The 21560-nt window shown below is 44.3% G+C and overlaps 1 protein-coding gene across 2 annotated transcripts in view; it reads left to right on the plus strand.

Moving 5' to 3' along the window:
- Nucleotides 1–21560, plus strand: part of CNTNAP2 (contactin associated protein 2) — a 1058844-nt gene that overhangs the window by 999577 nt on the left and 37707 nt on the right. For both annotated transcript variants that reach the window (XM_083706252.1, XM_083706253.1), the window contains 3 exons: nucleotides 5246–5491; nucleotides 6417–6550; nucleotides 15147–15240. In XM_083706252.1, coding sequence (XP_083562378.1) covers nucleotides 5246–5491; nucleotides 6417–6550; nucleotides 15147–15240 — 474 coding nt within the window. The remainder of the gene's footprint in view (nucleotides 1–5245; nucleotides 5492–6416; nucleotides 6551–15146; nucleotides 15241–21560) is intronic.

Here is a 21560-nt window from a genome sequence, read left to right on the forward strand (position 1 = left end):
TAATTGCAGTAACAAGCAAGTTGTTACAGCATTTTCTTTTTTCTCAGTAAAATAATGCAGGGAAGCTCCCCTCCACTTCCTACTCATCTCCCTGCCTAGTCTAGTCAGAAACTCATAGCAGAGGTCTAGCTGACAAATAAAAAGAAAAGAAAATGAGAGAAAAAAGAAAGAAACAGAGGAGGAAGGATCACATGCATGAATAGCCTAATAAAGGGTAAAGTGCATTATACTAATTCGGTCCTTATCTTCTAATGCTGTGTCCTCATGTGCTCCTCCATAGTCTCTCCAAGACTATTTCTACATGTGCATAAGGAATAATGTTTTAGGTCTAAACAATTGCATTCGCTCATTGGGCTGCTATGTGACTTCTCATTATTAGCATGTCCTCATTGATGTCTTTCTGCCACATTACATACGTTTATTTATAAAACTGAGAGATTGGGAACCTTGACTAGACGCAAAATAGTACAGAGCAATTCCTGCCCTCTCTCTTCCTCTCCCAGCCCTTCGGGGGATAGAATAGCAGCTCCTACACTCCCTTATTTTTTTTTTATAATATTTATTAAATTTTTGTTTGCCAATAAAGATATATAAAAAAAATACCAAATTCAGATATCCTCATTTCATAAACATCCTTGGACTTCCTCACGCCTCTTGTTCCTACTCTCTAAACTCATAAGTTTTACCAGCAAATTATTAACTTAATTTAATTTGTCTATTAAAATTTCCCAATATTCAAATCTCAAATTTAATCTTTTAAATTTCTCTTGTCAAAGGTTAATTATAGAGTACCATTTATCCACAATTTATCTTATTTTTCAATTACATTAACTTTTACACATATAGATTATTAATTTGTTGGAGCCCTGATGTTGCAGATCTTACATTTGTCTTAACATTCATACAGTTTACAATGCTTTTGTAGATAGTCTTTAAACTTCTTCCAGTTCTCCTCCTCCAATTCTTCTCCCTGGTTTTGGATTCTGCCGGTCATCTCATCCAGTTCCATATAGTCCATCAGTTGCATCTGCCATTCTTCCAGTGTGGGCAAATCTTGAGTTTTCCAGCCCTTAGCAATGAGTATCCTTGCTGCTGCTGTGGCATACATAAAAAAAGTTTGATCCTTCTTTTGCACACTTTGGCCGACACACTCCCTTATAGTGTAGTTTTTCTACTCTGTGTAAAAGTGAGAAATATGCTGATACTGTGTTTCCAAAGATCTGAATTTATTGCATGGTTTGATGCCCAAAATAAGTACAGCAGGCTGGACAAAAATGACTCTGTCAGATTCAATTTGTCAAAACTGATTGCTGCAATCTAAAAATTAGTTTTAGAAGTGGGGCCTTTTAGCGAGGTCAAACTGCAGAGAGGCATTTTCAGAGATTATGGGAAAGTGAGAACCCTAAAGAAGGGAGAGCAATAATTTGTGGATAATTTAAGAAAACAGAGAGGAGCAGACCCCCCAAAAGTTCTTCTCACTCACAGGGAAATGTTGGAGCACCTGCTTTCTAAGGGAAAGATGTGGCACATCTTAGAGATGACTCTGAGTGGACTAGAACATATAAAGCAAAAGTGCTGAGATCTGATTTGCAAAGCAGACTAGGGGCGGCCCGTTCAGACCAGACTTGAGACAGGGCAGTCATGTGTCCTAAATTTAGAGAGGACCATCCTCTGTTTTAAGCACTGTCCAGTCCAGTCCAGTCCAGTTTAAAAATAAGGAAGTCCAAGAAGGGGGAGCAGGGCTCTTGAAATTGTCCAGCAATAGTCCCCACCTGGGCAGCAGACACAGGTCACCTGGCCAGAGTCTTCCCCACTATGGCGAGCTACATGAGATTTCTTTAAACTATAGCAATTGTTTCTAAATTTGAATCTATACATATTAATTAGGGTGTGCAAATGTTGTGCATGTCGTTGTCCTCTCTTTTGGCAAAGCATTCCTATTTTTGAGGGGTGCGTAAGTGGTCACCCTTGGGGGAGGAGCAGGAACATCCCTGCCCAGCCAGTCTTTCCCACCTCCAGACCATCCAGACACCAGCACATTGTGTGTCATATTTGCATAGGGGTCAATACCTGGACGTCACAGGCGTTCGCTAACTCTGATGTCTGAAATGCAGCCCTCTGGCAGGCTCCAAGGAGGAAGACGTGTGCCTTGTGGGTGCCTGGGGCAAGAACATTGCTTTACATGCACAGAGCCTCGTTCAGTCTGGCTGGGAGACAAGAAACTGCACATATTCCAGTAGTGAAAATAGATCCTTCTTTATCTTACACAACAGTGACTTTCGATTTCAATGCATTTACAGGACCGGTAAATAGGAATGATACAAAAGAATCTAAGCAAATAAATGCTGCTGGCACTGAGGACCAGCCTAGATTGGTTTATAACTAGCAAGCACTTCTCAGGGTGAGCGTGGGCCACCACACTATGGGAATATTTTTATTGATGAAATTCATGCTTGGAATTCCTGATTGATGGCTGCTGTGAAATTGCACCGCTTCCCATCTTTGGAGGGCCCGATCTTGTGTACGAGTGACACTTCAGGTGCCGGAGATTTGCAGCAGCTGGCCAAGGACACAGCTGTCAAAATGGAGTTTGACATTTCTTTCTATTAGGAGCTTTTTCGGGTGGGGGGGGTGTAATCAGCTGCAATTGTTCTTTCACTGATCTGAGAAATTGTTATGAGGAGCGGCTGAAATGAGTCTGCAGTCCCAGAGATTGCTTTGCTGACCTCATTTTGCCCTTAGTTTACGTATGTTTCCCCTTCTTTGTGGAAGCCGCCCAGCAGCACTTAATGGCATTTCTGAGGGCTGAACCAGTTTGTATTCATTTTGGCATTCTTATTAGCTTGCTGCCTAAGCAGAGGGGCTGGGGGACATATCCTGAAATTAATGGGCTTGTTTTTATATAGGAACAGACTCTCTGAGGTGAGGAAGATATCCCTCTCCATCTTCACATGAGAGACGAGAGGGGATTTGGCCACTGGGCAAAAGAGCAGGGGAAAGTGTTTGACTGCAGCAGCTTTTGCAGAGCTCCCCTCCTCACAGCTTTCATGCTCACTGACTCTTTGGGCTCCACTGTGCTCTGGGCATCTCAGTTATGATGCCTTGGCAGTGTAAACTGCCTTGAAGAATTGATAGAAAGGGGAGCTATAAATTGTGTTTCAGCACAATCCTAGCTGTGTCTTACTCAGAAGCAAGTCTTGTGGGGTTAGGACTGCAGCCATCCTTAGCAACTCCTGAGCAGAAAAGTGTTGTTGCTGCTGCTGCTGCTGCTCCTGGTCCCGCTTGCAGGTTTCCCACGGGAACCTGCTTGGCCACTGTGACTAGATAGGCCTTCGGTCGCATCCAGCGGGGCTTTTAAGAGCAGATAAAGAAAAGACCAGGTGTCTATCATCAAAATTCATCCTAATCCAAATAGGACCCTGTTGCAAGACTCCTTTGCCTCGCTTCTAGATGGATAGGAGTATAATTTTGCCACTTTTGTATGTCCCGAAATTGCAATGAAAATATATGGAAACCTAAGAGTTGCTTACAAATGCTGGAAAAGTCTACATTTTGTAATGGTCCTGGAAGAAAGAATATTTGCACCTTGTGCTAAGATAAGGTAAAGGTAAAGGTACCCCTGCCCGTACGGGCCAGTCTTGACAGACTCTGGGGTTGTGCGCCCATCTCACTTAAGAGGCCAGGGGCCAGCGCTGTCCGGAGACACTTCCGGGTCACGTGGCCAGCGTGACATCGCTGCTCTGGCGAGCCAGAGCCGCACACGGAAACGCCGTTTACCTTCCCGCTGGTAAGCGGTCCCTATTTATCTACTTGCACCCGGAGGTGCTTTCGAACTGCTAGGTTGGCAGGCGCTCGGACCGAGCAGCGGGAGCGCACCCCGCCGCAGGGATTCGAACCGCCGACCTTTCGATCGGCAAGTCCTAGGCGCTGAGGCTTTAACCCACAGCGCCACCTGCGTCCCTTGTGCTAAGATATAGGCTGCTTAATTAATGTCCAGCATCGCTACCCAAAACCCTCATCACTATTTATAAAACTCCCAAAACCATTGAAAAAAGTGTCTTAATTCACATGGATATAACAGGAAGAAGTGCATCAGCAGCATCTCCTTTCACTGCCCAACAACAAGGACTGGAGGTTTATAATGAGATGGGATCGAGAACTAAATTGAATAGGAGAGAAAGGGAGTTATAAAATTAGCCAGGAAAAGACTTGGAAGTGCATCAAGTGAAAGGAGTGGCTTCTCTTGAGGGCAGCCCATGTGGTCTGCCCTGGTGAAGCTGAGCCCCCAGGTAAGTCAGGAGGGTGCGCTGCGTGTGTGTCCGGATCGCGGCTGGACACTCAGAGCCAATCTACACATTTGGAATGACCCTGGGGGGCTGTGCAGCTTTAGGGGCGAAACCTACCAGTCCCCCACACTTTTAAAGGTTTTGATGATTAATTGATTAACTGGTTAAAAGGTAGACATTTGATTACAGAAATACCCACCACAGATTGATAGCCCCAGGGAATGCCTCACTCCAACACATGAACCCAAACTTTTTTATTGATGCCCTTACTCATTTCAAGCAGTTGCCTAAGACCTCTTCACACAACCCTGGAGTCTTCTATCATGGCCTCGGAAACGTCTGTGGATGGAAGCAGTCATCTGCATGCCAGTCATGCCCTTAGAAGCGCCATTTTGCGGGCAAAATGCTGTTGAACCATAAAGTGGGTCAAACCCAAAGTAGTGTGGCTCACAGTTGGTAGTGTCCGCATGTAAGTTTGAGATTTTCATTATCAAGCAAAAGGGATGAAATTGGATCTAACAAAAAAGGAAGGTGTGAAATGGAATTGCTTTTCATGTTAGTATTTTGGAGGAGATTTATGGTGGAATGACAGCTATAAATCTATCACAGAGAGCTCTGAAAAGAAAGGATGGACTGTTGTTTTATGTGATTGCACCAGGGACACTTCTAAACACATTAATTCATTTTTTGGGAAAGCAACAAAGTGCAATACTTGCTAGTGTTAGATTTAACAAAGTCTTGTGAAATTGCTTCATTAAAATCGTTTCCAGGTGTTGCCCCATTCTCAGCAGTTTCTTTACTGGGCATTTGCCTGCCCATCCATCACATCTGTCCAGACTGGCCCATTGTTCTAGTAAATTGAGAGATGAGCTGATGATAAGATTACGATAATTATAGTGTGTGTCCATCCAAATATGTCATAGTACTGTAACTTCCTTTTTCTCTTTCCCCTTCTCCAGACGTGGGCGCTTTTTTTGAAGAGGGAATGTGGCTCCGGTATAATTTTTCATCTGTGGGGAATAACGTGAAGGACTTAGGTAGCAGAACTCTCTTGAGCTCAAAGGAAACAGAGAACGTTGTGTCAGACCAGAGCCTGAAGAAAGAAGAGCTGAGCTTTAGCTTCAGCACTAACAAAGCCCCCTGTATCCTCCTGTATGTCAGTTCTTACTCCCAGGACTACATGGCTGTGCTGGTGAATCCCTCCGGTAAGTGCTTGGTCTTTGCTCTCCTTATGTGAAAATCCCTCTCCTTATGTCTTTATTATATTGTTACAAAAGTTGGGTGCTTGCTCCTCTCTCTGCTGAGCGGCAGCAAAAACCCAGGGTGTTCCAGGCACTCACCCAGGGTGACAGTGTCCCTTTGGAGAATTGAGACAAAACGGAGACTGTCGTAGCTTTAAGAAACAGGGTGTGTCAGTCTGCATGGGGGGAGTCCAGACCTTGCAGCATGTTCATCTCAAGAGGGGCTTGACCTGCACAGCTGTGCAACCATGGAGTCCAAGGCATCTCACCCAGCCAGCCTTCAGCCAGCCTGCCCAATATGGATCCCAGTCTTTCTTCTCCCCTTCTTCCCAGAACACACTGTGCTTTAAAGACTCAGATTGTGAGTTCTCTACTATTGCAGTCATAATCCTTGCCAGTTTGGGGATAGCAGAGAGTTGTAGATGCTTTGTTGTTGAGATGTTGGCCCCATAGTCTTACCTACAACTCCCCTTGTACCGTGTGCAAGTTCTGCTTTGAAGCATCTCACATGGGAACAAACCCTCGGGAAACCATGGCTGAGGACAGTGCTGTGGCAAACCTGAGCTTGCTTCTGTGGAATGTGTGAAATGGCCTTCGGACCTCAAATCATTACAATCGCACATTGCCCTGGACCCAGAAACATCATAAAGAGGCCACTGAAATGTCACTAAAAGGGCAGAATGGGGGTGGGGTAGGGTGGAACGGGGTATTTGCAGGGTTTTTCAGTGGGTTTCAATTATATGTGATTTCACCGACATGTGTTGTGCCTCAGAACATAACCCCCACATCACAATGACAGGATGTAAAAACTAAAAAGTTGCAATTTTTATAGAAAAAGTTCTAGAAAACAGATAACAATAACTGAATAGTTGAATGTTCTTTTCTGTAGGAAACTTGCAGATTCGATACAACCTTGGAAGCACTAAAGAGCCGTATAATATTAATGTAGATCACAGGAATGTGTCAAATGGACAACCACACAGTGTTAACATAACACGGCAAGGAAGGTTTATCAGTCTCCAGGTAAATGTGCTGTTATGGGGTCATTGATAACATTAATGGTAAGAATGTGGAATTTGCAAATGGAATACAGGCAGAAGGTGGAGGAATCTAAGCCAGCCAGGCATCCAACACAGATGGGATGCTCATTCCTCCTTTGGTCAGAGAGAGAAAGGGGGTTGAACAGTGTTTCCCAAAGTGGGCGATGCTGCCCCCTGGGGGCGTTGGAATGATCCTGGGGGGCGGTAGCAGTCTAGGCTAGGGTGCAATTGGGGGGCGGCATTGAATAAAAATAAAGGGGTGGGGGAAGCATAAAGAAAGCAGAGAAGAACATTATTGAAAACTGTACATGTTTCATCTGTTGTGTAATGATGCTTACCATCCGGTTGGGCGCCATTGTGGGACAGGGACAGCGCTTCCCCTGGAGGTGAGGGCTTTTCCCAGGCTTGAGGAAACCCTTTTTGCAGCTTGCCCGCCTCTTTGGCAAAGGCCAGGTGGGCTGTGGCACCGGCCCCTCCCTTGGGGCGGATCGGACTGTTTGTTTGCTTAAAGAAGGGAGATTTCCACGGGGGCAGTGAGGAGGGTTTTTTCTTGAAAAGGGGGCAGTAGGCAGTATTTGACTCCAATCAAATAGCTGGCAAAGGCTTTTGTAGGAGTTGAACTACATTTATAATTACATCATAATGAATGAATATTAAAGACAGAAAAGCCTTGCAAAAACCTAGGAGTGCACATGCACACACTTTGCTTAGAAACAGAACTTTTGTTTAGGACATGGGACTGTAACTGTAACCTTTTTTTAAAAAAAAGACTTTAGTTGTTGTTTTGCACTTCCTGTATAGCGTTCTGTTTTATTTGCTTGGTTTTATTTAATTTTTAATTGTGCCTGAGCTTTTCTGTTGTCAAGCAAGGACCAGAACTGTTCAGCCTCATGAATGTTAGTCTTCAGTATTTGGCATGAAGGGAGAAGATCTGCGCAGGGAGAGAGACCTGGCCGTTGGTTGTGCTTGTCTGGCCTCTCTGGGCTGCTGAGGTCCCCTCTAAGTTCTGAACACCTAGGAGCCCTTCTTTTCTCTCCCCTTCCAGCAAGATCGGGCTCTGAGAGAAGGGGTTTCTCCCTCCTCCCTTTTCAGCACTGAGTTCCAGGCGTGCCGCAGAGATCCCTGGTGCATCCAATTTTTCTCCTGAACCCGGTGCAAAGAAGTCTCACCCCCTTTCCTGATCAGAGGGAGCCATTCTGCTTAGTACTGAGCTGGTGCTCAAACTCAGCAGCATCACTCTGCCTTCGTAGGGGCTGATGCGAAGAAGGAGCAATCCTGCTTTCTTTCTTTTTTTAAAAAAAAGACTGTACTTGAATATATATTCATTGGCTGATTGTTTTTCTTACTAATAATTGTGATTTTACTAAAACAAAATATTCTTTTGCAACTTACACATTTTCAAAATATATTCCTTTTATTGTGAGCCTGTGGACAAGGTTTGCCTTATCTTTTAATATCTGTATAGCACTTAGAAAGTTTTAAGTACAATACAAGTATTGTTATTAATGCAGAAACTCCAAGTGTTTTCCAGAGACAGTTCAGGATTTACAGAAGCTGTTCCAGTTTCTGATTTGATCCCAAAATATCCCACTTTTCCTTAGGACGCCCCTATTTCCATCAGTGAAATTTTGGAGGGTCTGCAGTTATGCGACCCCCGAGCCAAGGAGATAAGTGACTCTACAACCTTTCAATCCTGCCCACCTAGCAGTCCGAAAGCACGTCAAAGTACAAGTAGATAAATAGGTACCGCTCCGGTGGGAAGGTAAACGGCGATTCCGTGTGCTGCTCTGGTTCACCAGAAGCGGCTTTGTCATGCTGGCCACATGACCCGGAAGTTGTCTGCGAACAAACGCCAGCACCCTCGCCAATAAAGCAAGATGAGTGCCGCAACCCCAGAGTCATCTGCGACTCGACCTAATGGTCAGAGGTACCTTGGCCTTGACCTTTACAACCTTTAGAAGGCAGCCCTGGATATTTTATTATGTTTTTATATATGTTGGAAGCTGACTGGGCAAGCCAGTCAGGTGGGTGGGGTGAGAAGAAGAAGAAGAAGAAGAAGAAGAAGAAGAAGAAGAAGAAGATGTCGTCCCTATTTTCATCGGAGAAATGTTGGAGCGTCTTTTTACCACAACAAGATATTTCAACTCTTAATGTCTCACTCCCTTATAACCACTAGATGGCAGCACATCATAACTTTTTGAAAGGCTCTTCTCCTGTTTTCTTTATTCCCAAATATTATATTATTATTGGTAGCTAGTTATCAGAAATAAGTCAGCCATTATTGATTTCTGGACACCCGCAATACCTATTTGAGGATAAAGAATCACCATGTGTGTTAAGTTGTGGGTGAACATATCAGACGGCACAGCGATTCTTCAAAGAGCTCTTGTTTATTCACAGGCCAGAACAGAACTGAGCTGAAGGGTTCGGCCAGCCTGCTTATATAGAGCTCCACTAGAACACAACTGTAACACTTTCTGTAACTATCCAATCACTGAACATCACTTTCAATCCCTTATTTGCATATGTGGACCTGAGTGAAAACTTCAAAGAGCTCTTGTTTATTCACAGGCCAGAACAGAACTGAGCTGAAGGGTTCGGCCAGCCTGCTTATATAGAGCTCCACTAGAACACAGCTGTAACACTTTCTGTAACTATCCAATCACTGAACATCACTTTCAATCCCTTATTTGCATATGTGGACCTGAGTGAAAACTATACAGTATCCCCCTGCTGGACCAGGGTGAGAACTTCAGTACATAACAATGTGTGCCCCACATTCCCGGGGCATTTGAGTGTAAAGGGCATTTCTCACTGAGGCACCAAATTATTGGATTCATGATATAGATATTAATCATGGAGGGTGGGATGCTGCAATTCGTTCAGGGATACTTGTGAAGGAACATACACTTGCCAAAAGATACATACTCTCTAGTAAAAGGAAGTTGCCAGAACTTTTTCTGGAAAAAAGAAAGTGCACCCTCTTTGAATTCTGTGGTTTTACATATGAATAACGATCATCTGTTCCTGAGCAGGCCTTAGAATTAGGTAAATACAACCTCATGAACAACAGCACATGATATATTGAACTGTGTCATGATTTATTTAGCAGAAATAAAGCCAAAATGGAAAAGCCATGTGTGAAAAACTAAGTACACCTTATGATTCAATAGCTTGTAGAACCACCTTTAGCAGTAATAACATGAAGTAATAGTTTTGTGTAGGACCTTATGCATCTCTCACATCATTGTGGAGGAATTTTGGCCCATTCTTCTTTACAGCATTGCTTCAGTTCATTATGCACAGCTCTCTTAAGGTCCCGTACAGCATTTCTGTTGGGTTGAGGTCTGGACTTTGACTGGGCCATTGCATAGTTGCCCTGTGGCTGCAAAACAAGCCCAAATCATCACCACCATGCTTGACAGTTGGCATAGGTTTGGTTTTTGCCAAATGTGGTGCTGTGCATTATGGCCAAACATCTCCACTTTGGTCTCATCTGTCCAAAGAACATTGCTCCAGAAGTCTTGTGTTTTGTTCAGATGCAACTTTGCAAACCAAAGCCGTGCTGCCATGTTCTTTTTCAGAGAGAGGAGGCTTTCTCCTGGAAACCCTTCCAAACAAATCATACTTGTTTTGTCTTTTTCTAATTGTACTGTCATGAAACTTAACATTTAATATGCTAACTGAGGCTTGAGGAGCCTGAGATGTAACTCTTGGGTTTCCTGCAATTTATCTGAATGTTGCACAGTCTGACCTCGGGGTGAATTTGCTGAGACGTCCACTCCTGAGAAGATTGACAACTGTCTTAAATGTTTTACACTTTTAAATAACACTGGTCAACAACAAATTTGTTGTCTGTGTTTTTTCAGTTGATTTAGGACGAATCTGATGCGCTGAATCCAAAAATCACATTGGTTTTGCTCAATCAGGTCAAGTTTTTGAGCTATGGCACATGTCTTTCTTATGTTTTTGTTCACATGTACACTTGTGTGGAGCATTTTAGAAGAAGCTGGTGGGGGTAAAATGCCATGTCGAATAATTGTTTTGATTGGAAATGATTATTTTAATGACAAGAAGTATTCAGGTCCGATAGTTCTGGGTGATTATGTCGAAAAGGGATCAGTTTGAAGTCATAAAACCTCGAAATCTTCCATAACTTGGTGCAGCAAAGCATAAAGTTGGGGGATGAAAACTAAGTTAATGGGGCAACCGCCCCCCGAAGTGTATAGGAAACTCCACCCGCGCATGCGCCAACTTATGACTAATTTGAAGGGAAAAAAACTCCTCTCTGACAGTGCTCACATCAGCTTCTTCTACAACAGGCATCAAGAGTACCTCCGTTTTTTCTCGGAAGAGAAGGACTTGGTGTACTGTGCAGATATTGCGCAGCTTCTGCTCAAGCTTGGAGTGCCACAGTACGAACCCAAAGATTGGAGACTGTTCATTGACAGCAGCAAGCGATCACTGAAATGTGTTCTGCTACACAACGGCAACCAGTTTGCCTCTATACCCCTGGCTCCCTCGAGTAACAATGCCTTATGAGGAATGGCTAAGGGAGTTGGGCATGTTTAGCCTGGAGAAGAGGAGGTTAAGGGGTGATATGATAGCCATGTTCAAATATATAAAAGGATGTCACATAGAGGAGGGAGAAAGGTTGTTTTCTGCTGCTCCAGAGAAGCGGACACGGAGCAATGGATCCAAACTACAAGAAAGAAGATTCCACCTAAACATTAGGAAGAACTTCCTGACAGTAAGAGCTGTTCGACAGTGGAATTTGCTGCCAAGGAGTGTGGTGGAGTCTCCTTCTTTGGAGGTCTTTAAGCAGAGACTTGACAACCATATGTCAGGAGTGCTCTGATAGTGTTTCCTGCTTGGCAGGGGGTTGGACTCGATGGCCCTTGTGGTCTCTTCCAACTCTATGATTCTATGAGTACACTGAAGGAGAACTATGAAGCGGTGAAGTATGTGCTGGAGAAAATTGGTTATGATCAGCATAAGTGGTTTATTTGTGTTGACCTGAAGATGGTGAACTTTTTGTTGGGACAACAGTCTGGCTTCACCAAGTACCCATGTTTTCTGGGCATGTGGGATAGTAGGGACTTTGCCCAGCATTACACGAAGAAGGACTGGCCTGTGCGGGAGGAATTGGTGCCTTGCAAAGAAAGGAACGTCATCAACGACCCTCTGGTGGACAGAGACAGAATACTCTTCCCACCGCTGCACATCAAGCTCGGCTTAATCAAGCAGTTCACCAAGGCTCTGGACAAGGATGGTGACTGCTTCACTTACTTGTGCCAGGCTTTTCCAGGATTGACCATGGGGAAGTTGAAAGCTGGCATCTTTGACGGTCCTCAGATCCATCAGCTCATCAGAGATCCAGAGTTCGGAAACTCAATGAACGAAGTGGAACTGGAAGTGTGGAAGGCATTTGTTCTGGTAGTGAAGAACTTTCTTGGCAACAGTAAGGCCAGAAACTACGCAGAACTTGTCAACAACATGCTGACTGCTTTCAGAAACCTGGGCTGCAACATGAGCATCAAGATGCACTACCTGTTTTCACATATGGACCAGTTTCCCGAGAACCTGGGTTCAATGAGTGATGAGCAGGGGGAGAGATTCCATCAGGACATGAAAGAGATGGAGACCAGGTATCAGGGTCGCTGGGATGCAGTCATGATGGCTGACTACTGTTGGACTCTGAAGAGAGACCTCCCTGCCGCTGAGCATTCCAGGAGTTCCAAGAAACGGAAGTTCAAGCCCTGAAGTTTGAAAAATGGTGAAGCAACATGCAATTTACGTGTACTTACCTTTATCAATGCCCACCATTCAGTTTACAGTAAACCTGACCTGATGGAGAGAAACGGATGCCATTTCCTGATTCAGCAGTGCAAAAATACCCTAAATCAGTTGTAGAAATCTAGACAACATTCAAAAAGTAAAAAATTGTTCCCCAGTGAATCTTTCTCACTGAATAATGGACATAAAATTGGTTGGAGATGGCCTTAGAACCCTTCCCAGTTTCATGGGCAGCAGCACTTGCTTCTCTAAGAGCCTTGTGTTGTCTTTCTTCTTTGGCATTGTGTTAAAACACATCTGAATGCTCCAAACCAGCAAACTGCCAAAGCTTTGGCTCTTATAGAGGTGGGCACACTTGCTGATGATCAATTAAGCAAGGGCATTTGATTAGCAGCCCCTGCCTGCTACTTAGCCTCTTAATTCCTTTGGAAGCAGTAAGGGTGTACTTAGTTTTTCACACACAATTTCTCCATTTTGGCTTTATTTCTGCTAAATAAATCATGAGACAGTGTAATATGTCGTCTGTTGTTGTTCATCTGAGGTTGTGTTACCTAATTTTAAGACCTGCTAAGGAACAGATGATTGTTTTTATGTCTTCATATGTAAAACCACATAATTCAAAGAGGGGGCACTTTCTTCTTCCTATGACTGTATATATCTATATCTCCCGCTGGCTGGTGCTATGAAGTATGAATTCGTTTAAATCTAGTAGATATTTTCCCATTTATAAGAACACGTCCCTGACCAGCAGCATCTCTTACTATTGGCTGCCCTACACCATGGTATACGAATAGTAATAATCTCAATAATCTCTTCTGATTTCCTCCTGCTTTTTATTCAGCCTGAAAATATTCACACCTATTGCTATTTCCCCCAATAATATTGCTCAGCTGAAGGAATTCTGACAAGACTGACGCACACGATGCCCAGTGCTCATCAGTTTCCCTCTTTTGTTTTGGTATCGGACACCATGGGTTTCACTCTGGCACAGCTGCTGGTTTTTCACCCTTGAACTGGGAGAACGGGGGTTGCTCCCTGCTTTCATGTGACCAGGCTGATGTCCGCATTTGCTCCCTAAGCCTCATGTTTTCTAAAGAAAGAAAAGGAAGCACAACCTTTTTCTTTTGGTTATGACCTCAGATGGTTGGCCACTTTAAACCAGCCTCAGAGACATTAATATTCTAGTTCCTCTTAGGAAATCTGGGCTCAGTTCTCCGCTCCTTTCTCCCTCGCTCTCTTTGCCTGCTTGCTTATTCCCTTTCCACTTCCCTGTTTGTATCCATCTGGCTTTTCTGTTTAGACGGGGACACCAGTCTTTTCTCCTCACCTGGCAAGTGTCTAGCCCAAGGTTGTCCTGAACATTGCAATGCTGAGCAGAAAAGATGGTGTAGCTTTCTATGTCAGTTTTGAAAGGGAAGGTGAAAATGCAGCTCCTTTTCTGTCAGCGTCACTCAGGAAAATTAGTAAGGAATTGCGGAAGCCCTCCTAACACACATCAACACAGGGGGGCGTTGAAATTTACTCTCTTTTTCTGAACGCCCAAATGTAGCTTTCTCCCAAAAGAAGGAGATTGTTGCCACGCCTAGATCCACATGGCATTAGGTTCCAGAGGTCCCAGGCGTGCTCAGAATTTGTGTCCTTTTGGAAATGAGGCCCAGCAGAGACTCTGGTGGGGTCTTTGTAATATATGCCTTATTTACACCTGAAACTGTGATGGAGGGGTTCACAGCATTAACCCCCCACAGGGTCTTTTTTCTTCCATAGCCGCAGCCTTGGATTCAAACAGAAATTAAATGTTGCTCTCAAACATTGCTCTGGCTCTCTCCAACTTGCTTCTTTACTTCTAAGTCACCTCACTGCCCCATCGCTGCTCTCAGCTGGCTTTTCTGTGGAGGGAGGGGGCACCACCCATTTGACAAATGTCACTGAGCCCTTTAATCCCCCATCACCTCACCTGGAAGCTATAACAACAACAACAACAACAACAACAATTTTATTATTTATACCCCTCCCATCTTTTAACCCTTGCTGGATCCCAGGGGTTAGAGGGGTTCAACATTCCTGCCCCCAAACTCATAGCACTAGGTTTGAGTTACAACACTGTGCCAGACCTTGGCTATTAATAGATGTATTCCTTCTGCTCTATTATTTTCAATTGCTGTACTGTTAATTAATTAAGAAATTAATGATGAAAGCAATCACCATTCAGAATTCAGCAGATTTCATGTATTCAAGTATGTCAGATTCTGACATGAGCAAATGATCTCAAAATGTGTTTGGAGTTCTGGTTTTGTTTGTAGACAAAAGTCAGAATTGGGTGTGTAATTTGAATTGAAACTCAAAATCTAAAATCTGGTTTTTCAACAATAACAGAGTTTGGTGCTTTGCTATTTGATTTTATTACATGAAATATGAATTGTCTCACTTTACAATGTGTTCAACCCTGAACAGAAATCTCATAGATAAACATAAAAGGATAAATGTCCTTCATTTCTAAAGCAGACAGTTCAGCAAACCAAAAGACGTGAGCCTGTAAACGGGAGTGGATGGGAGACTGATAGCAGCACCATGTTTTGGCTATTTCTCTTCCCCACTGAGGCTTGACCCTGGCTCTCACGGCTGCTGCTGCTGCTGCTGCTGCTGCTGGAATGTCCTGCTTATCAGGGTGAAGCCAGCAGCCCCAAGCAGAAGTGTTGGCTTAGTGAGGGTAGCCTCCTCCAGGAAGACCCGGCTGGGTGGCAGCCTTCTCAAAGCCTGGCTTCTTTGCTTTTCTCTTTCTCCAGCTGGACCTCTACCCTGCCGTCACCTACACCCTGCCAGCAGCATCAAGCCTCCAGTTCCACTCACTGAAGTCACTTTTCCTAGGAAAAGTAATAGGTAAGGATCCGTTTTTAAGAACTTTTGTTTCTTGGTTTGCTTATGGCTGTAGGGTTTAATCAGAGGGTTAAGCCTATAAAGTTATAAGGCCCAGATTATGATTAAATGGCATTTTTAAAAAATCGTGGCTGCTTTGTTCTATCAATTTATTGCAGACCCTTCATTAACTTGAAGCGACTGCTCTGTTGGGATTATAGTGTTATGCAGTCAAACAACTAAAAGGCAGTTACAGATAGGTAGCCGTGTTGGTCTGCCATAGTCAAAACAAAAAAAATTCCTTCCAGTAGCACCTTAAAGACCAACTAAGTCAGTTCTTGGTGTGAGCTTTCGTGTGCATGCACACTTCTTCAGATACACTGTATCTGAAGAAGTGTGCATGCACACGAAAGCTCATACCAAGAACTGACTTAGTTGGTCTTTAAGGTGCTACTGGAAGGAATTTTTTTTGTTTTAACTAAAAGGCAGGGGAGTGAAACATCCAGGTGCCCAGGGCTGGAGGCTGGCATTGGAGCATCGGAGTCTTGGGGATTCTGCTGTTCATGTGCTTATTTATTAATTACTATAATTTAATAAATTTGTATACGGCCCTTCATCCAAAGATCACAGGGCAGTTCGCAGCACAAAGTTAATGTGCGGAGATCAGGAGTGGCACAGTCAAAGAGTTGCAAGCAAGTAGCTGTGACAGCGGACTTGCATCCACAGTAAATATCAGGGTTTGGACACTGGCAGGGAAGAGCCCTTTGCAGTTCTGTATCTAACTAGACATGGCACCATCCAGCTTCTGAATTAGATAGGAAATGTATTGTGGTTGGGTCACCGGTGCAATGAAGTCATCACTCCGTGCCAAGACCTGGAGGCTGAGAGTCTGCAATTGCCATGAATGGACCTCCCTCGCTTCACAATATAGTCTGGGCCTTGTAAGATACACTTTACGGGTGCCTGTGTGCATTTGCTAGAGGTGCTTTGAAGTGTTGACTTGCAAGCACTGCTGACCAGCTGATGGCCAGCGATGGCTCTGTGGCCAACAATCAGCTGGCCTTAGTTGCACCAGCACAGCCAAGCAACTTGGATGCAAAGTGCTGGAGGAAGCGCTTGGAATCCAAACCCCTTTCTGTTTAGGGGGGTCTCCTTTTCTGCAGAGACTCCCAAGACTGATTGGGGGCTACAGCAAGTCTCTTTAAAGGTGTGCCTCAAAGCATATCTTCAAAGTGTCTTGCTCACTGCCAGGCAGCTTGTTTCCTTGCTTGTTTTTGTTTGTTTGTTTGATTTACATAACCCCCTCCACCACAAGATCTCAGGGCAGTTCACAAGCTTCATCATGCTACCAGGTGGATGACAGGTGGGTTTACCTGTGCAGAGTGGGAGAGATAAGATTCAGTTCCCCCCACCCTGTTCTACACCTTGTGGGAGCTGTGCAAGAACCAAGGCTGCACTCCCAGGCCCCACTGTGTCAGGCCCTACTGTACAGGAACCCAGCAGTAATATAGAGTTGTATAGCATGGCGGGGACATAGAGGAAGTAATTCAGATATACTTCCCCCAGATCAGTATGTTGACCTTTCCCCCAGTTCCACAGTCCCAGGATTATATTAGCAAGCTGTTCCATCAAGTTCCACGCAACTAGAAGGATTGTTTGAGGATTTTGTGATCAAGAGATCAAGCTACCACATTCCTTAATACATCTGTGTGATTGACACTTATTCCTTCGGATGTGCAAATTTAATTTCTCTCACTCACTCTTTCCTACACACACACACACACACACCTTTTAAATCATTTCATTGGAAATGGACTGTTGTAAACACAACGTCCTAGTTTGCATGCAATTCTAAGCCCAACCACAGCTTGGCACAAATGAGCACATGTGCTTGTTCCAGGAGAGACAATCCTCTGATCCTGCTGCTTCTACACTGCTGTGAGCTAAGCTAATGTTTGTCATAGCATTACGCTCATGGCTTACCCTGCCCCTGACATCCCATGAGCAGTAAGCCATAAACCATGGCTGCATGCGAGATAGCAGCAGAATTATTGGCCCCCAGCAAAGGATGTGATTGGTCACAGAATGTATCAGTGCTGTGGATACAGCAGCCTGCCTCCTCTGTGGGACGTTTTCTTAACTAAATAAGTATATGTGGGGCAGTACAGTATAGTGGTGAGAATATCAGCCTAGGTCATGGGAGACCAGGCTTCAAATCCCCACTCGGCCATGAAGCCCCCCCCCCCAACCTTGGACCGGTCACCATCCTTTGAACTAATCTACCACAGAGGGTTATTGTAAAAATAAAAGTTGAAAGGCAGGTTCTGTGTTTCTGTGTTTCTTGGAGGAAAGGTAGAATATTAATGTAATAACCGACTACAACTGAACTGATCACTTTGTAATAATATACAGGCTGGCATCCTAGGCACACCTACTTTGGAGTAAGTCCCTCTGAGCCCCAGGAGACACGCATAGGAATAGGATCCACACTTACAGGGAAGCTCTTTTCACTGCTGCTGTGTTAAGATTTAGGCAGAGGTTTGTCCAGCACAGTGTGGATTGCTCTGCGTATTTCTTGTATTGTTGTATTACCATGGTATTGTTTGTGTGCCCATCGCCACTGGAAAGAATTGGTCCTAGCTATTTTAAATTTGTATATTGATTATGTTGTAAGCCCGATCTGATTTTCTGCTTCTAAATTCTGATGAATTCTGATGATGCTGCCATTTTTTGCCAAGGGAAATACAGGGCTGGCATTTTGTTGAGAGGCATAGAAAGCTGTGCAGGATATCTTCTGTATTCCCAGTGTCTGTTGGAATATTAGAATTCCTCCTCTCTGCACTAAACACAGACAGTTTTGTTGGCCAAACTATCGTTTTGTTGTCATTTCTGCAGAGTTGCTTGTGGGAGCACCATTTAACATGTTAAAGAGGTCTCATTTTCCTTTCCAGTGGCAGAGAAAAGAGGACTGTTTGAAGTGGCAGAGGAGGCATTGTTGCAGGATACTTTAACAAAGCCCTTCCTTGAGAAGGAAGCTGAGCCATGCAGTGAAAACAGGCAGGTGGACATGACACAATCAGACCCTTCAACTCCAGCTCATAATTTGTGATGCCTTTCTACCTATGCTGCTTTGCCCAAGTGCAACAAATGTCCTTTCTTTCGCCTGGGTCTGCAATTGTCCTGGGAATGTTTGTCTTCCTCCTTTTTGTCCATTAAGAAGCTCTCAGAATCACTGCCTTCCTCAGCTGTCTTTATGTGGTTTAGCCCGATCCCTTGCTTTTTCTTCTTCATTAGTTTGTAAACACTTTTTCTGTTGCAAAGAGCCACGGAAACATGGGGCTGTGGTAAGAAGGCACAAATGAAAGAGGGGGCTAAAAAAAACTTGCTGTACTCGAGGCAAAGGGGGCCCTGCATGTTTTGTTTGTGGGGAGGGCACAGGGAGGAAGAGAGCGTTTAAGGATTCTGCCCCCAAAACAGGGTAGCTAAAGAAAGTGGAACCCAAGTAGGCAGAAAACTCTACGTAGGAGACTAAAGACTAGAAGGATCATATTGATTTGAACTCCTCAGCCAGTTCTTTGAAGGTAGACTTTTAGTATTTTTCAAACCATTATCTAAATCACGTCACTACTGACATGGTTCAGCTAAGAGCCTTCCCTCCCCATTCAGTTCCTGCTCACTGTCAAAGAGTTCTTACTTCTTTTGAAAAAGCCTTTGTAGGCATCACCGTTTTTTTGCTTCTGCTGAACAGATTATGGTGGGAGGATGCAAGACAAAAGAGTCTGTGGCTGATAAGGGCCTGAGACAAAAATTGCATGGGCTGTGCAAAACTGCCGCTTCCTTGCATGCCTCCAGTATACTGCCTTTCCACTTGAACCACGACACACCCAAGGAATTCAGAGAGAGAAATCACAAACTAAACAACTCTGTGTGTAGGTTTACGATTCATGAAACAGAGACTGAAATCCAAATATCTCATTGTCGGAGTTCTGTTGAGACTGCAGCAGCGCAAGTCTACACATAGTTTCCCTCATGGACTTTTTCAGAAATATTTGGATTGCTTGGCTTTGAGATACTGAGTTGCTCAAGTCATTATTATCTTGGCATTGTATACATTATTTAAGATTAAATGAATTAGAAGTTGTTGGAACGCTGTGCGTTGTTGTAAATGAGTTTTTGTAAACCTACACACTGAGTTGTTTAGTTTGTGATTTTCCACGTGAACTATCATGTATGGTGCCAGTCACGATAAGTCCTGCTTTTCAACGTTTCCATGATGCATTACAAATAGAAGCTCAAGGTTTTCTTTAGCTCCATTCTGCTTCCCCACTGAAAGGCCTCCTCTTGTACAGGGTGAGTGTATCTGTATCCACGGGGCCTTTTTTAAAGGACTCACCCTGTAATTCCCTGAAAATAAATTCAAGGGCACTGCGCACAGCAGCAGAACCATCAATATGGAATGAAGAGATTTTACCTTCCCACAATTTACATGCATATTCGGTGCAAACTAATTAAAGGATAAAGATCAAAACTTGAAAAAGTGTTCATTTACATAGAGTATGCAACAAGAATATCCTGATTTTTAAAGGAACAATGCACTTATGCAGGTGAGCAGTTTAACTTAACTGTATCTCCGTGGGCATTTGTAGCTGGATTCAGGACTGAAACAGCCTTGGTCACCCTGATGGAGGACCTTCATTGGGAGAGTGACGCTGGAGTGTGACCATGATGCTCCTACTCAATCTCTCATCAACTTTGGATACCAACAATCCCCTGGACCATCTGTGGGAGATGGGGATCAGGGGCACTGTTCTGCAGGACTTCCAATAGTATCTCCCTGGATGATTCCAGAAGATATCATTTGGCAAATGTTTCTCAGCCCCATAGTGCAGGGCACTAGATTGTCTCCAGTGCTACTGAACATCTATATGAAGCCACTGAGAGTGATCATTAGGATATCTGGAGTTAGGTGCCATCAATATGCTGATCTCTGTAACATTTTATTCAATGTGGTTGTACAGGTCCTGGACCAGTCTGATAAACCAAGTGAATCATGGAAAGACAAAAGCTCTGGGTGTGAGCAGATTCTGGACTGGAAGACCAGTCAGTTCTCCGCAGGGAGTTGCACTGAAGGAGCAGAGGTGTAGTCAGGGAGCACTCCTGGATCTAGCTCTGTCGCTGGAGGGGGGCACAGGGGTTCTCAGTCGCTCGGAGTGCCATTTACCCACTTTGGCTGGTAAGGCAACTATAGTCATTCATGTATCAGGGTAGCTTGACCACAGTTGTCTCTGTAGGAGCAACCTCAGGGTTGTACTACTGCAATGCACTGTATGCAGAGCTACCCTTGGGCTTGGTGGAGAGGCTACAGCTAATGCAGAATGGAGTAGCTAGGCTGCTTGTAGGGGAAACTGCTGCCAGGATACTACCGTCTGTGGGATCTGAACTTGCCAACAATTGATTACTGCACCAGGTTCAAGCTTTTTTGTATGGTGGAGCCACAGAATATGCACATTAACTTACACGGATTCAACTATATGCACTCAGTAAAAAAAAAAAAAAGGGTGGGTGACCAGCAAAAAAACCCAACAACCCCAAGACAGATGATCCCACTTACTATTTCACTCAGCCAGAGACCCAGGAGTGAGTGTGAATCCCGTGCTGGGTCAATATATGTTCCTTCACACAACATGGCCCCTAAGTGCAAGCCACTTACCTGTGCGTCCTCTGATGCTCGGTCAAAGAGAGCGATTCCCATCAGGGAGAGGGATCTCTGGAGCTTTCAAGGACCCGCTGTGATCAACCATCTGCACATTTTGAGGATAAAGTCTCGTACTTCAGAGTGACTTTGATTCTGCTGTTTTTGCAGTTCTAACTGAAGTACCCAGTGCCAAAATCTGGGATGTGTCATGGGATCATTGTCAATTTACGCAGCCTGATGTGGACAAGGTACTTGTGGCTATTTGCCCAACTGCATGTCCTCTTGAGCCACATCACTTGGTTCACGAAATCTAGCAGAGGGGGTTGTTGGTTGGGTGCACAGCACTGTTAATGACTCATTGCACGAGGGACTGGCCCCTCTCACCTTGAAAGAGACAGTGGGACAGCCACTCCTAAAGAAAGTGGCCCTGGACCCTTCGGTTAGGTCAGTCAGTCAGATTTACTTGTTAGAAACCGTTGGTCATCACAACAATACAAACAGTATAGAAGTATACTTTAGCACAGGTGGTCCCAGGCCACAAGACCCCATATTGTACAATTAAATTCTCCCTGATCCTTTGAGCTGCTAAGGTGAATGCATAAGCCTTATCTGTACAATGGTACCTCGGGTTAAGAACTTAATTCGTTCT

This window comes from Podarcis gaigeae (genome assembly GCF_964106915.1).
Source record: "Podarcis gaigeae genome assembly, chromosome: 12".
In the NCBI taxonomy this organism is placed as follows: Eukaryota; Metazoa; Chordata; class Lepidosauria; order Squamata; family Lacertidae; genus Podarcis; species Podarcis gaigeae.